This window comes from Epargyreus clarus, unplaced genomic scaffold (genome assembly GCF_041222505.1).
Source record: "Epargyreus clarus isolate Ecla_fem2 unplaced genomic scaffold, WU_Ecla_fem_2.2 ptg000032l, whole genome shotgun sequence".
Taxonomy (NCBI): domain Eukaryota; kingdom Metazoa; phylum Arthropoda; class Insecta; order Lepidoptera; family Hesperiidae; genus Epargyreus; species Epargyreus clarus.
In genome coordinates, this window is record NW_027332237.1 from 7,960,978 (window position 1) to 7,977,202 (window position 16,225).

Consider the following 16,225-nt stretch of genomic DNA (forward strand, 5'->3'; position numbering starts at 1 on the left):
CAGGGGTAGCGGCGCATTTGTGGCGGAGCGCAGGTAGGAGTCTAATCTTATGGTGGACATCCATAGTCAACCCCAACTATGGTCCATGGACGGCAGTATCCACTTACAATCAGGTGGCTGCATGCTCGTGTGCTATTCCTATCTTATAAAAAATATACGTAGAAAATGTTGAGTAAAACACAAAAATTACAGACATTAAAAGATACTTTTGGAAGGTGGTAGAACCCTTTGTGGTTCGACTCCGGCGGCACCACCGCCACACCTATTTCTACCTAATAACAGCAGTGTTAGGTGCTGCTGTGTTCCGGTTTGAAAGGTGTGGTAATGGAGACAGACTTTTCCGAGACCTTCCAGCTTAGTCCTGACCTCAGGTAGGAATATCTAATCCTATCTGGGGTTGATTACAGATGTCCATGGGCGGCAGTAGCCACTTACCATCAGGTGGACTGCATGCTCGTCTGCTACTCTTATATTAAAAAAAAAACTATGAAGGGCTTTTAAGCGTATATATATTGCCTTTTAATGGAAAGGAGAATTGCCGTAGTCATTACGCTTGGATATGCTTCTTAATGATAAGGGAATAATATCGTTGGCATTTGTACTGCTTATCTAGAAATCACGAAGCGTTTTTTTATCATATTATTATGCGCAGAATTGCTGCTTTTTGTTTTGAAAACGACAACAATAGTTTACCATTTTACTATTCTACGCGTTCCTGTTTTTGTATATAAAAACAGCTATTGCGCAAAGGCGAAAAAACGCTCCGTATGTCCTCACCCTAAACCGCCTACGATCTGTATTCTTAAATGAGGTTTTGGCGCAGACACAATGATCAACGTTTATGTGTAATATGGATCTAACTTTCCAGAACTTGCCCAGTTTCTAGGTTAGTCGTTTTGTTACCTAGTGACGTAAGCTTGAGAAAGTGATGCTATTACCTATGAAAGATTTTTTTTATAATACAAGAGTAGCAGACGAGTATGCACTTCGCCTGATGATAATTAGCTACTGCCACCCATGGACATCTGCAATCACTTCGAGATAAGATTAGATTCTACCTGAGATCGGCCAAAGATGTGCCGTTACCCCTTAGGACTCAGCTGGATCGCTTCGAAAATGTATAACAATATTGATATTATGAAAGTAAAAAAAAATACAATCACCTAAAAATCTATCCTTACTTCCTTACTAATATTATAAATCCGAAAGTAACTCTGTCTGTCTGTCTATCTGGTTGTCTTTTCTTCACGCCTAAACCACTGAACCGATTTTAATGAAATTTTGTACAAAGATAGTGTGAGACCCGAGAAAGGACATAGGATAATTTTTATCCCGGAAATCCCGCGGGAAGTAGGAATGGCGATCTAAGATCGATTAATCGAAGAATCGATCTTTTGGACCAAAAAATCGATTTTTTTAATCGATATTAGTAAGAATTTAATCGTAAACTATACATTTAATCAAGTGATGATCTTTAGCAAACTTGTTGTCCATGAGCCCACGAAGGTTTCAGAGTTGGTACAACCAATTTTCGCCAGATGGCGCCACTGCCATTCCAATGAAGGTATGAATTTTCAGTTTTATGTATGTTAGTTTGTCATATTAATTTTTTTTTTGAACGCGGGCGAAGCCGTGGGCAAAAACTAGTAATTTTATAGTCTTGTTTGTAACAAATCGTGCGAAAGATAGGATATTGTGGTAATCATAAAAACAGATTCGAAAGCGTTTCCATTCCAGAAATCTATTTGGACACGACAGCAAAATATAGGCTTCAATAAATATATTCTACGCTTAGACACAGGCCCATTTATTGAAATTTCCCGTCTATCTAGGCCGAGATAGGCAATCCGGACGAACATAGCGTGAGTCGGGATAATTCCGCAATAGGCTTCCGATACCATATCGTTAGGAAAACCGTTTTTAGTTAATAGTTTCAGGCGTTACTTTGAGGTAATCCTTACTATATAGTTACAGTTGACCACAAACCGTTTTTATTCATATACGGATATATCGATACACTAGATATGGTCAACGATATAACTAACAATGAATTGACGAATGTTTTAAATTTAATTAATAATGGCAAAACTATACCCGCCTTAAATACGAGTTTGTTCAACTTTTAACACTTCCCGATATGAAAATGTATGAAGCAATACAGAATAACTGTTAAACACTTGCATTTGTAAATTGATAATTGAGACAAAAAAAAAAAGAAAAAAAAAAAAAAAAAAGACACACTATTAACTTGAGATGAATCATATTTGCTTCTGATGTCGATATAGGATATCAGTTTTTCATATCCATATAAAATCTAAATAACAGTTACGTAACTGTTTTCAAATAAACGAAAACAACATGTCTATTCCACAACCATATTTGCCCGTCATCGTAAACTCTTCACTTGTGCTTATTGCTTACCGAAGCAATAGGTTTATTGTTATAAGAAACGATCAAGCAACCGGAATATGCTTTTAACGGTACGTTTAAACGGTTTCGCGATATTTATTCTTAACAACTTTGCTAGAAGCGAATGCGTCTTCAAACTGCAAAACTGAAGTTAGTTATTTCAGATTTATTCAGTACTTTACTCGCTACATTTTAAGCCACTTTTAACTGATATAAGTGTTCCATCTTAGCCATTAGTGTCTCCATCTCAAGCAAACAAACCTGCAATCGTTTTGTTGATTTTTGATGATGTTGGAATAGTCACCACGGTGTCAGGTTTACCATTGCGACTCTTGCAGTAAATAACTAACACATCAATAGTATAATATTTTTTTGTACGAAATAGGAAGTATGGATTTTTTATAACTAAACCTAGCGATAAGGTAGACAGGCTATATAATGTAAAGCCGTCACTGTCGCTTATAGACATTTGCAACACCAGAGAGGTCGCCAATTCATGGGTATTAGAACTTTTGTTTTTGACTTTGGTAACCATCTGAAACACGAAAAGTCCTACCAGTCTTATAATTTAATTATTATACTGGTCTTGTAGAATATTTGCGAAGGGTCATATTTAACCAATTTTGTGGACAAATCTAAGAAATCTATTCACCGTTTTTTCCCCCAAATCATGAACCATGCAGTGAAGATGTACTCGGCTCCCCAACTGCGCGGTCACGTTGTTCGTGGAAGGATCATCTTCGAAGAACGGCAGCGGCTCTGATGTGGTGGTGGAAACATCCTCTTCGTGGTCCTCATACACCTCGGTGAAGACTTCATGCCAGAACGGACCGTTGATCACTTTCTTGTCACCGGTTTTGAAATCTGTCGAAGAATTTTGGGGATTATTTTATATATATAAGTAATGGAATAGCAGACGAGGATACCGTCCACCTTATTTATTTATTTTATAATATAGGAGTAGCAGACGAGCATGCAGTCCGCTCGATGGTGAGTGACTACTGCCGCCCATGGACATCTGTAATCAACCCCGAATAAGATTATATTCCTTCCTGAGGCCAACTACAGTTGCGTCACCCCTGAGGATTAAGTTAAAATGCCCTGGACAAGTATGTCTCCCTTACCACACCCTTCAAACCACACAACCCTTCAAACTTCACAGCAGCGTTTAACACTGCTTTTATTAGGCAGAAATATGTGTAGTGGTGGTGCCGTTGGAGTCGAACCACAAAAGGTTCTTCCACCTTTATAATGGAAAATAGAAACTCAAAATGTGTTTTCGTCGTTATGTCATGGATAAGGAGATATTTTTTTCTTGCAAATCATATCATTATAGTCTACTATTTACTATTGAGCCTAGCCTTCTAGTCACCCCGTTAATTCAATTTTAAGTCTACAAATTACATAAGACACGGTTGTACAAAAATATTTTAAGCTGTCTCGCCCTCCTAAAGAGGTTTAGTCACTTATCATTAACCCTTAGATACGATCTATTTACAGCTACTATACATTTAAGATGTTTTACTAGGGAAGACTCTTGGCTGTATCGGAAGTAGGTACCTACTCTATTGACATAATAATAAATGCTTGTAATAATCTCAAAGGCCATAGTAGAGGAACATATATGAGTAAGAGACACTTATATGAGACATGACAACATACTCTTCAAGAGTAGCAAATGATCTGTGGCTGACCTCAAGCATGTCTCTGGTCCTATCCAGAGTTGATTATAGATCTTCATGAAGAGTTTCCACTTACGATCATTTGACTGCATGATATTTTTTACTGGCTAAAATATAATAAAATTATGTAAAAGACCAACTTTCCACATCAAGGAAGCGTTCCAACTTAGTCCTCGGGGGTAGCAACGCATCTGGTAGGAATCAAATTTTATCTGGGATTGAACACAGGTGGTTATGGGGGCAGTAGCCACTTACTATCAGGTGGACTACATTCTTATGCAAACTGTTATAACGTAGTTGGATTCCTGACGTGACCATGAGCGTCAAGAACCACAATAATATCAGACCGGATTCGTAAAAGGTGCTTAGTTTTTGAATTATATCCAGTGAAAGGACCACGACATCCGCTTATCCATTTAACGTATCTTCCCTTATTTCTTATAACTACGTTATTACAGGCCCGATCGACTAATTCAGTTTCGTAACACTACAGTGTTGTGTAAGAAAATATTCTATAGATACATTTATGTTATATCCAATTATTTTGTTAGCTTTTGCTCGCAACTTCGTTAATTCGTTATGGGAATACTAATTATATATTGCTCAGATTTCCGGGATGAAAGTATCCTTAATTAGTTAGATGATTAATTTTGGGTAATTATTTGGATAATATAGGAGTAGCGGACGAGCATGCTGTCCCACCTGATGGTAGGTGGCTACTGCCACACGAGGACATTCCTACTCAACTCCAGATAGGATTATATTCCTACCTGAGATCGCTACAGATGCGCCGCTACATTGAGGACTAAGCTGGAATGCCTCGGAAAAGTATGTTTCCCTTACCCTTCAAACCTGAACACAGCAGCGCCTAACACTACTGTTGTTAGGTAGAAATAGGCGTGGCGGTGGCAGTCAAACCACAAAGAGAAATTTTAAATTATTAAATAGAAAATTTATATTACAAAATCCAACATTTATTACACGCGGTTTTTAAAAGCATCGTGGACAACTTTATATGAATACAGTTTGTAAATATATTCGAGCGAATAACTTTTTTATTTACATACAAACCGTAAGTTTGAATGATCCTCATATTCGATACTTACTTTAACTCGCTATTCAAATTCCTTCCACAAAACCCTTTAAATTTGATGAAAATTATTCAACTGAGTATTTATAAAAATGCTTATTTAAATTTAAACGAACTTCAAAGTGGCGGTACTACCGTAATAAGTAATGAATATAATTCTTGTAAAAACTAACACCCAAACTAATTAAAATACCCTAGTGCCCTGTGTGATTCCTAGAATTTAGAAGACTCAAACGATACCTCGTATGTTAAAATCCGTTAAGGCATTTGGGTTGTAGGGGGTGCCAAAGAACGAATACATACTTTGAAGGTGGTAGAGCCCTTTGTGGTTCGACTCCGGCGGCACCACCGCCACACATATTTCTGTCTCATAACAACATTATTAAACACTGCTGTGTTCTGGTTTTGAAGGGGGTGGTAAGGGAGACATACTTTTTCGAGGCGTTCAAGCTTAGTCCTCAGAAGTAGCAGCACAACTGTGGCCGAACTCAGGTAGGAATATCTAATCCTATTTGGGGTTGATTACAGATGTCCGTGGGCGATAGTAGCCACTTACCATCAGGTGGACTGCATGCTTGTCTGCTACTCCTATATTACAAAAAAAAAACATATATACGGTCAATAAACATTAGGCTCCGCAACACAAAATGTTTCGGTTATTGAAGTATACAGCATTTGGAGTACGAATAGTTTTAAAATAAAGCAGAAATCTTAGAACTTTCGGAAAGTAAACCTATACTGTACGTAAAGAAACATTTAAGATACCAAAACAAAAAATAACATACGATTCAAGAGTATCGATAGCGGAAATAGTTCAAAGATACCCTATCGTACGTTGCATCGGAAGCCTTGCTTAGAACCAGGGCCGGTTTTAGAAGAACGCAAGCGGGGCTACGGTGTAGGAAAACATCGTGAGGAAACCTGCATACTTGAGAAATCTTTAAAAAAGTTTTCAAAGGTGTGTAAAGTCTACCAAGACGCACTTGGCCAGCGAGGTAGACTATGGCTTAATCCTTCTCATTCTGAGAGGAGACCCGTGCCCAGCAAGTGGGATAGTAATGGATTAATGATGACGATGATGAGGCGGGGCTACTAAACCGGGGCTTCAATAAGAAACGGCCCCTACGAGATAGATAAAAAATATCTAAACTGCTATGAGTTTACAACTTGTATGTGGTTTTTTTTCGGCCTTTCGATCAAGGTTTAAATCCAAGTCATGCTCCTCTGATTTTAAAGTTATGTGCATATTAAAAATTAATTATCACGTGCTTAAAAGAAAACATATTGGAGAAACCTAAGAAATTTAAAAAAGTACTCTTAGGTTTATGGAGTCTAGCAATAGGAACTTGGCTAGCGCGGTAAATTATGGCCTAATGATTCTTATTCGGAGAGAAGACCCGTGCCTAGCAGTGGGACAATAATGGATTGACGACGGCGTGGTTCTTTCCTCTGTCTTTTTTTGCATTTTCATCGATATCACTCATATTTTCATCAAAATCTCATAGCAATAAAAGTTTGAAAGACATGACGGAAAAAATCCTTTTATTCGGAACAAAATTACAGCCTCCAAACCTCCAAATCCGGCCCTGTTAGGAACTAAACATTAATTACATCCGCTTGCTATATTGCATTTCAGGAAAGCGGAGCAAAGCCTTTTGCAATAAAACTGCATTTGAAATATTTAACTGTCAAGTTTATCTGTTATATTTTACCATTGGCTGCAACTGTTACCATTTTTATAGGCGTTTTTCCTGTCGCGCCTGTGTTTTTTTCTACAGTGGTAATAAGTGAACATGCAGTCCACCCGATGGTAAGTGGATCACGCTCATGGACATTTGTTATCAACCCCAAATAAGATTAGATTCTTACCTGAAGTCTACCAAAGATGTGTCGATTGGAACTTTGGTCACTTAGGACAGTGTTTAACACTGCTGTTATTAAGCAGATATAGACGTGATGGTTGTGCCGTCGGAGTCTTTCTACAGAAGATTCTACCACCTTTAAATCTTACAAGCGGCTTAAAATCATATACCTAGGTAATTGACCACGATTATTTTCTTAAAATTAAGGGAAGTCTGGACCTTGCACGGTAAGTACGAAGTTTATGAGTAAGTGGCCATTCTGTATCGAATGGGTTCTAGAATGGGCACTCCGAGTAGATTTAATGAATACCATTCCATGATAACATCAAACCATCAAAGGCTTAACACCGACTTCTTTGATGTACAAAAGTTTCACCATTAACGTTTATCCATCCAAGTAATGACCGCAGTCAACGTTGCTTAACTCTTACGATCTTAGCTCTCAACTCTATACTTGCTCTATGTTTGACCCACAAAGATCAGAATCCACAAGCGAAGCTATACTCGCTTCATATTTAACATTACATAAACACAATTTGCAATTCAAATCATCCTGCTCTTTCTTATGAAGCGCGAAAAAGCGGAAAAATATTTTTATATTTCTTATTCATCCTTTTTTACGAAATTGCATACTAACAATGAGCTCAAATGAAGAACAAAGCGTTCTTTCCACGACACATCCAAATAAGCATGAACGGCAAAGTTCAAAGGTAGTATCGAAGTCCTTGTTTAGCGACACATTAATTTTGTTACATCTTTTGATATTGCATTCCTGAAAGACAAAGCATTCGCAATAAAATTACGTTTCGATATTTTGTTGTTTGGGAAATAAAACTTATCAAGCGTGAACTGATATCTATAATAAGTTATTTAAAAACTTATTTTGTTGACGAGCGGAGAAACCTTCAAAACCCCGACGACGAGGGAGCGACGCCGGGTTATGTGGGATTTTTACCGCACTTACCCCGTGACTGGCCTCAGCGCTAGGTGTAGAACTCCGGGATCTCCGACGGAATACAACCGGAGTCCTCCAATCGCACAGGACAGATCCTGAGGGAGCAATTTACGCTCCTCCCGCACAACTAGTGTTCACGACGGTAAGCGACCACACATACCGTCGTCCTTCCTGGGGTCGCTTGCTGGACGGTTCGAGCTCCCGCTCTTGTCGCCCGCAACCCCGGAAGTTTCGAAGTAGTTTTAATACTAGATTAATGTATTTTAAAGGTTATAAAGTATATATTGAATGTGGATACCTTGAAAGTCACATATTGTCGTATGTCGAACGAGTTGTGTAAAACGAAACATTAATTTCGGAGATAGCTCTTTGATATTGGATTCAATAAGAAGACAACGAAACGAACCGTAATAAAATTTATTTGCTGTTTTCTTCCGTATTTTTCCGTATTTGCAATTCAAATTTAACTTTCAGTATCTCCACAGTATGTGACAATTTATTAACATGTGTCGAACAATGCGTCTGTTATAAAACAAATATCCTGTCGCATATTAAAATATATTTTGTAATATATCTTTACTATAATATTATTATAGTAAAGATATATTACATTTCTTCATTTCTTCTATATATTACATTTCTTCTTCTTCTTCTATATTATATTTCTTCTATAAGGAACTACCATATGAACTACCAAGGACCCTTTCCTTGGTACGAGTAGTTCACCGCTGAAGACACCATCTTCCTACTTTTTACTTACATAAAAACAATATTAAACGTTGCTGTGTTCTGGTTTAAAGGGTGGGCTAAGAGCGACATACTTTTCTGAGGCATTCAAGCTTAGTCCTCACGAGCGGCGCATCTGTGGCCAACCTCAGGTAGGAATATCTAATCCTATGTGGGGTTGATTACAGATGTCCATGAGCGGCAGTACTCACTTCTCATCAAGTGGACTGCATGCTCGTCTCCTATATTATAAAAAGGGAATATTACGCATAAAAAATTTTATCCGGCACGAAGTAGGTTACCAAATTCCAGCAACGCAAGCAGTACCCTTACCAGGAGTTTTTACGTTTTGACAAATATGACTGTTTTGGTATATGTTTACGTATTGGCCCATACTATTTCCAAGTTCTGACACAATCCGCTAGGGGCGCTGATTGGAAATTATATGGGCAAATACGTAAACAAATACCAAAACAGTCATATTTGTCAAAACGTAAAAACTCCTGGTAAGGGTACAGTACTGTATGTGACACGAAAGGTTTCAGGTTTTCTATGATAACTTACACTTAAGGCGATAATGAGATTTTTGCTTACTGTAATGGTAAAAGTAAAAGTAAAAATACCCGGTATTTGCGGTGCTATAACACATAGCGTCCTGGTGAGCAGCGAGCTGAATACCAGCAGGCCGGCCGGCGTCATCTTGTCAGCCCCGAGAATTGGGAGCCATAGAAGTCATTTGGCCAGCTGTCGTTGCCCCTGGAACCAAAAACAAAAATAAGAACAAGGTAAATTATATTTGTTGGGTCTCATTTATGTGGAGATTCGATAATGTGTCACGTTTATGCACAATTCGTTACATGACAGAGAAGTTATTAACTTTGATTCCACGGAATTTATTATTTCAAATTAATGTTACATCCTATTTTATGCGTTTTAGGAATTTTACGCAATGCAAAGTTTTTCGAGCGTTTATATATAAGCCAAAGTTCGCTCTACAGTCCAAAAAACTTGACGAGTTTTAACTTATAATGTGACACTTGATTTGTCAAAATTGTTGGAGTGACACACTTCTTATCATACATACATTAATTGCCTATTCAGTTAAATATATTTAAACAGACGGGTTTTTTAGTTATACACGGTGTAGTAGTAATTACTAGTGTATCATTTAAGAGTAGCATACAAGCCAGCAATCCATCTAACGGTAAGTCTCCACTCCCGCCTCCAGAAAGAACTGGAGTTCTCCATGAGACAGAATAAACAAGAATGCCCTAACAGAAAAGTTGCATTCAACAAAGCTACTACAAAATAAAATTAGAAGGTGGTAGAACCCTTTGTGGTTCGACTCCGGCGGCACCACCGCCACACCTATTTCTACCTAATAACAGCAGTGTTAAGCACTGCTGTGTTCTGGTTTGAAGGGTGTGGTAAGGGAGACATACTTTACCGAGGCGTTCCAGCTTAGTCCTCAAGAGTAGCGGCGCATCTGTGGCCGACCTCAGGTGGGAATATCTAATCCTATCTGGGGTTGATTACAGATGTCCATTGGCGGCAGTAGCCACTTACCATAAGGTGGACTGTATGCTCGTCTGCTACTCCTATATTATAAAAAAAAGAATAAATATTACATCAATATATCCGTACCATTTTATCGAAGCTGATAAATACCTTGAACACAAACAAATGTCGACATAATGAAAACTGCGGTGACTACACCTGACAATAATTAATTATTCCGTCGAAACGCGGGCAGATGTAATTATCGACGTATGAAATTAATTGACAAAATCGTAAATAAATAATACCTGTAGGAAAGCTGATTAGGTTATTGATTTTACGTAATGATTTTAATATGAAATTTGGTATACATTACACGATGGATTTGACTGAAATTCAAATATTAATTACCACTTCCATATGTAGGTTAATGAATACGTGTAAAAATCTAAGCAGCAGTAATAATCTAGTGGTTTGAAATTGGACAACACAGTTAATTTCTAATCCTCTCTGATTTCTTGAGTGTGTAATAAAAATTCATCAAAAAGCACGGATTGCGTTACCAAATTCAGTACCCTTACCAGGAGTTTTAAAATCATCCTACAATTTCACGTTACCTTTACTCAATCCATTATTCTGTTCCGTTTGCTTCAGTAGACTGAGTAAACGTAACAATAAGTGCTCAAGTCTTTTCGTCTGCCACACATGTTTGCAAAAAAGAGAGACAAAACATAACAGCTATTTTGTCAATTTAGACATTTAATTATTTGATTCCCTCTTTTATAACTTCGTTATCGTTACACTTAAACACATGAGATTATTACAGTAAAAGAAAACATTGAGAAAATTTACACGCCTAGAATTGTGCAAAAAATATTTCTATCATAATTTTGAATCCTACGTCCCTTACTATAATTTCTACTATTTGGGGTCCGTTTCCAGTTTTCTCAGACAAAAGTGACCACTTAGCACCCAGATATTTATTTGACACTATTTTATGTAATGTAAGATTAATTCTCGAATTAATTTTCTATGGTGTACGGCGTTAAATCGCTTTAACACTACAAATCTTTGCTAGAAATATCTTGTATTTTACTAGAAATATAATTCCATTTCGTAACTAGTTCGTAGCAGTATCTCGGCTTATACAGTGCCCATTCAGAACAATAGTGTTGACATAATTCTCATCAGATAATACTGCAGTTCAGCTTAACTTAAACTAAATTTGTCCGCTTGACAAGTGCACTATTGTTCATATTGTTTATGTTAAACGAACAATTGTTTAACTCGGAAACAAGATTTAAAACGAAAAATATGGAGAGTACAAAATAGTCAATTAATCTTTTCTGTTTCACTTTTAAAGCCATAAATATATTCACATTCACTTTCAGCATAATCTTATTAGGAAGTTCAGTTTTTAGATATATACAGGGTGAATTTTTAAAACGGGCCTTCAGGGCTAAATCCGAAACTATAAGGATTAACGAAAAATGCTGTAAGGAGTTACGAGGCCGATTTTGATAAAAACTAAAACTGCATCATTAGTTTTTAAAAATATCTTTTTCCTTAGAAGGGAATCGAACGAGTTCATTTTGAAAAAAATTACACCCTCTATATTATTCCACCATCTGGTAGTGTCGCTTATAAGGATCAAATTCTGGGAAGTAATGTTATGTGACAAATTAAATATCTGTATATATATATCAATTGGGTTAGATTAAGTTGGGATTGTTTATTAATTATTTGTTTGTCTGTGGAGGTAGTGTTAATTTCAATATACAATTGATGACTGTGTCGTAGAGCCGCGAATGTCGAATGCTGTAAATGGTTACGACTCAAATCATTCCGATGAATTTATGTAATTTCGCTTTGATCTTGCATATCACTGAACATGGAAGCGCCAAAGCAAAATTCAAATACTCTTGTAAGTAATGAACATCGCCAACCTGTGTAGATTAGATTAAGTTAGGATAATAGGTAACTTTTTTATACTTTCTAAACCTTGTTTAAAACCATACAAACTATGTTCTATTTTCTACTTCATATAATTTTGATACCTAAAAAATACGCCATAAGATCCCCATTAACTGTCCTGACACACTTGCTACTTTTGATATCAGTAATTTAGGTTTTCACCATTGCATCAATGATGCATCACATTTGCCGACTCGCTGATAGTAGTCGCGATATCTAAAATAAATAAATAGACGCTTTTTACCCTCACAGCCCCACACTAGGATTCCCTGTGCCGTGGGTGCCATGGACACACACGTAGACAAATACACAAACACCCAGACCGAGAAACAGAAAGCTAAATTCATAATTTAGATATCTGTCTGGCCGGGAATCGAACCAAGGACCCTTTGCGCGTCAGACCGGTATGGTGACCGCTCCGCCACGCGGGTCGTCAAAAAACTACATTCGTTTTAAATTTCAAATCTTTTTATTCAAAAAAATCACTTTAAAAACATTTCCCTCTTGGGGCATTCGGACAAAATTAAACCAACTGCACCTTTTAGTGAAGGTACTATATTTCAACTTGCATAGTACATTCGGGACAATGGGAGCGCTAACATATTTCCTCCATCTGATAACACTGCGCAAAGCTGCTTCGCTCCTAAAGAGTCTTAAATCGTAATATCTGGACATTTCCTTATTTTTATTAACAGTTTTGCTTCGTTTCTATGTGTAATCTTATTTTTATTTTTATATAAAATATAATATTACTAATGATCTGAAGTTTTGCGCGCCACTAAAGAAAGAAAGAAGGAAATAAATATTTATTTGTAAATAAATTTTGCGCGTCAATAGTATGAATGTACGTAGTATTTTCGGATTTTTATAATTCTTTGTGCTTTTTATTATTATTTAAAGGTTCCCTTCTAAGTGAGGTTTGAAATTAATGTCTTCTTATTTCTTTCTTATTAGTTTTATACTTATTACAAGATTATCTATTTCAATTATTAAATCCGGACTTAAAATAATTGTACAAGCATTCATGCTCACTCGTGCTCTATTCTTTCTTTACATCAGAATTCTTGAGAAGTAGTTGTGCATCACTCCTATGTTGCTAACAAACAAAATTTTCAAAATACAAGACGAAGAAAATGAAAGTAATTGAATTAAATAGGACATAAAGAAATCATCATCAAATATGATGATTAAATATGATGTAAAGGAATCAAGAATATATGTAAAGAATCATATTAGTATTAGTTAAGAAAAGTGAAATAATTCTGAAATAACAGAGACGGTACTATTAATTTTTTCATCATAATATATGAGTTCGTGAACTCAAAAGTATATATACTCACTCCACGCTTTGCAATGCAAAATATCTGTGACATTCCTTTTAAATACTCGAACATAGGTATTTGATTGTAAGCTAAAATTTATTGCAAAATATCCAACTACAATCAAACGAATTGGATTAACACAAAAATACGTTGCACATAAAACCGTGACACAATTTATCGACATCAAATACGGTTTAACGCGTTTTCAATCACGTGAGCTGACGCGATTAGTATCGCTCTGTTTAGTCGGTATGCGTGTTCAAAATAAAACGACATAGTCCGTTGTTTATTACAATTTTTGTAGTTGCTTTTATATTCGTTTTAAAATTATAGTTCACGTCACTTGACGTTAAGTTGTCACGGACACTTTTGCGTTCTTACATGTGTAACTAATCCTGTATACAATAATGACTCTAAGTAATTATATTTTGCATTGCTACCTTCAACAATTAAGTTAGAACGTCTGACATCATAAATTCTAACCGTAAAAGATAAGTTAGGAGCCTCATGTCACATACGCAAATCGTAAAGTTGAGTACCGTGACACGATTTATCGACATCAAATTCGGTTTTACGCGTTTTCAATTACGTGACGCTTCGGGCTGAAGCGATTAGTATTGCTCTGTTTAAACGCTATATGCTACTATTAGGAAAATTAGTTAGGAAATAATTTAAAAACAACTATTAGGAAAACTTGTCAGGAATTTATTAATTAAAAACAAACGTTTATAAACCGAGAACATTTTACTTCACAATTTTACTTTACAAAGTTAACAAAATAACAATTAAGCATACAAATTATAGCTTTGACAAGAAAAGTGGCAGAGTAACGTTCTTTACAATAGTCGGAAAATAACTGCCCAGAAAGCGATCTACAATGCCCTTTTATACGCCCCTTTTTACTGAATACCCTCATTTTAAGATTACATTTTCTATCATCTGTTGACGTTCCTAACACGGCCTCTCCTGACGGTGTGGCGTCCTCGACACACTCTTCTCATGCACCTGTAGACGCCTCGTAGATCCAGGAACTGCCTCGTACGCGTGCAGTAGTGGCACAGGCGCGTTGACTGTCCTGGCTGAAGTAGCAGACGGAGCTGTTGCCACGGCTAGACAAGGTGGTGTAGCGTCGTCTTCAATGTCAAACTCTGTAGATGAAAGAACGATATAAAGAAAACTGACAGAATTCAACCTTCTTAATCTAATCTTACCGATACAAAGTACGCCAGAGGAACTTTGATTCGGTAATACAACTGTTTCTGATGGCGAGGCATCCTCAACCGCTTCATCACCCAACAGCGGCATGCCTCGACCAGCTGCATTCAGAGGATTAGATTGTTCACCTTCTGTAATTGAACAGACACATTTAAGGTTTCATACTTATTTGTGTGTAATGTCCTCAGATCGTTGTTTTTGAGAAAGTAATTAGAAACAACAATTCAGAACCCTCATTACAGATGCAAGCGTGCACTCAAGCATCAGCAATAAGTAATTCAATATGAAATTTTGAAAAGAGATATAACAAAGATCTAGGCAAGAGAAAACAAAAAAGATGAATGTCGTGCATATGTCTCAAACTGCGCAATTCAAAGCACAAGCATGACACCTTTACAATGGCTAGCCCGTTCAGAAAACGTTCTAACAAAGTAGCACGCTGTATTCCCAATGCTCACCGATACAATGACCATTAGCAACACATCGCTTTTGCGGTAGGAGAAGCAAAATCCGGCCGAATCCACCTCAGCCTCACCGCAAAGGATGATAAAGTAAAGCATAAAGATGCTCACCTCTATGCAGGCCACGGCAAAAAGTTTATTCTTTAAGTCAATAAAATTGGACATAGTAATGTCTAAACTCAGCGGATCTAAAACAAACAGATACGAGTACCAATCACCCGGGGCAGTTCCTGTCTACGGAGTGCACCCTCATGACTCGTTAGGGGTCTACGAATGAGACATAACTTTGCATGTGTGAATCGGTACCCATAAAAGGTTGTTCCAACCCAAACTAATAATAAAAACAAAATGTTTGCCACACGAACGTCACACAAACAGTGACTCATCACAGGTGTCCGTGGGTTCACTCTGCGTGTACAGTTGTACACAGCTCCAGGACCACATGTCTGAGCGACTCCAAGACAGCGTCCGAGCACACAAAGCAAAACAGCATTCGCTAGGGTATGTTTCATATGCACCCGCAGAGTGAACTTTACTTACGAACAAAGTCCTACATATTAATTTGTGTAGTTGAGTACACTAACTAATACGTTTACCATTATTTTTCTTATTATTTCCAACTTGCTATAAAATTTACACAGTTTGTTACACTTTGTTACATGTTCAATAGAACCGCGGTAAATGTGCTAAATACTAAAAATGTCTTATTACAAGCTCAGCCAATATCGTCACGCTGTCGTCACTATTATAGCCCTAACACTCGGTACCCAGGCATTACATGGACTTAGTCCACAGAGGCCGCAGCGGGTCTTGCACTGTATCCTTCCAAGTACCACAACCCGTCCCGGACAGTACCCAGGCATTACATGGTCTTAGTCCACAGAGGCCGCAGCGGGTCTTGCACTGTATCATTCCAAGCACCAAAACCCGTCCTGCAACACAGTACCCAGGCATTACATGATCTTGGTCAACAGAGGCCACGGCGGGTCTTACACCTGTATCTTCCAAGTATCAAAACCCGTCCTGTAACAG

The 16,225-nt window shown here is 37.3% G+C and overlaps 1 protein-coding gene across 1 annotated transcript in view; it reads right to left on the minus strand.

Moving 5' to 3' along the window:
• The window catches only part of LOC140755057 (zwei Ig domain protein zig-8), a 230,789-nt gene that overhangs the window by 19,271 nt on the left and 195,293 nt on the right, over positions 1–16,225 (minus strand). Inside the window, exons 2-3 of the mRNA XM_073090241.1 lie at positions 9,348–9,480; positions 3,062–3,273 (exon numbers count right to left, since the gene is read on the minus strand). Of these exons, the coding sequence (XP_072946342.1) occupies positions 3,062–3,273; positions 9,348–9,423 (288 nt within the window). The 5' untranslated portion in view covers positions 9,424–9,480. The remainder of the gene's footprint in view (positions 1–3,061; positions 3,274–9,347; positions 9,481–16,225) is intronic.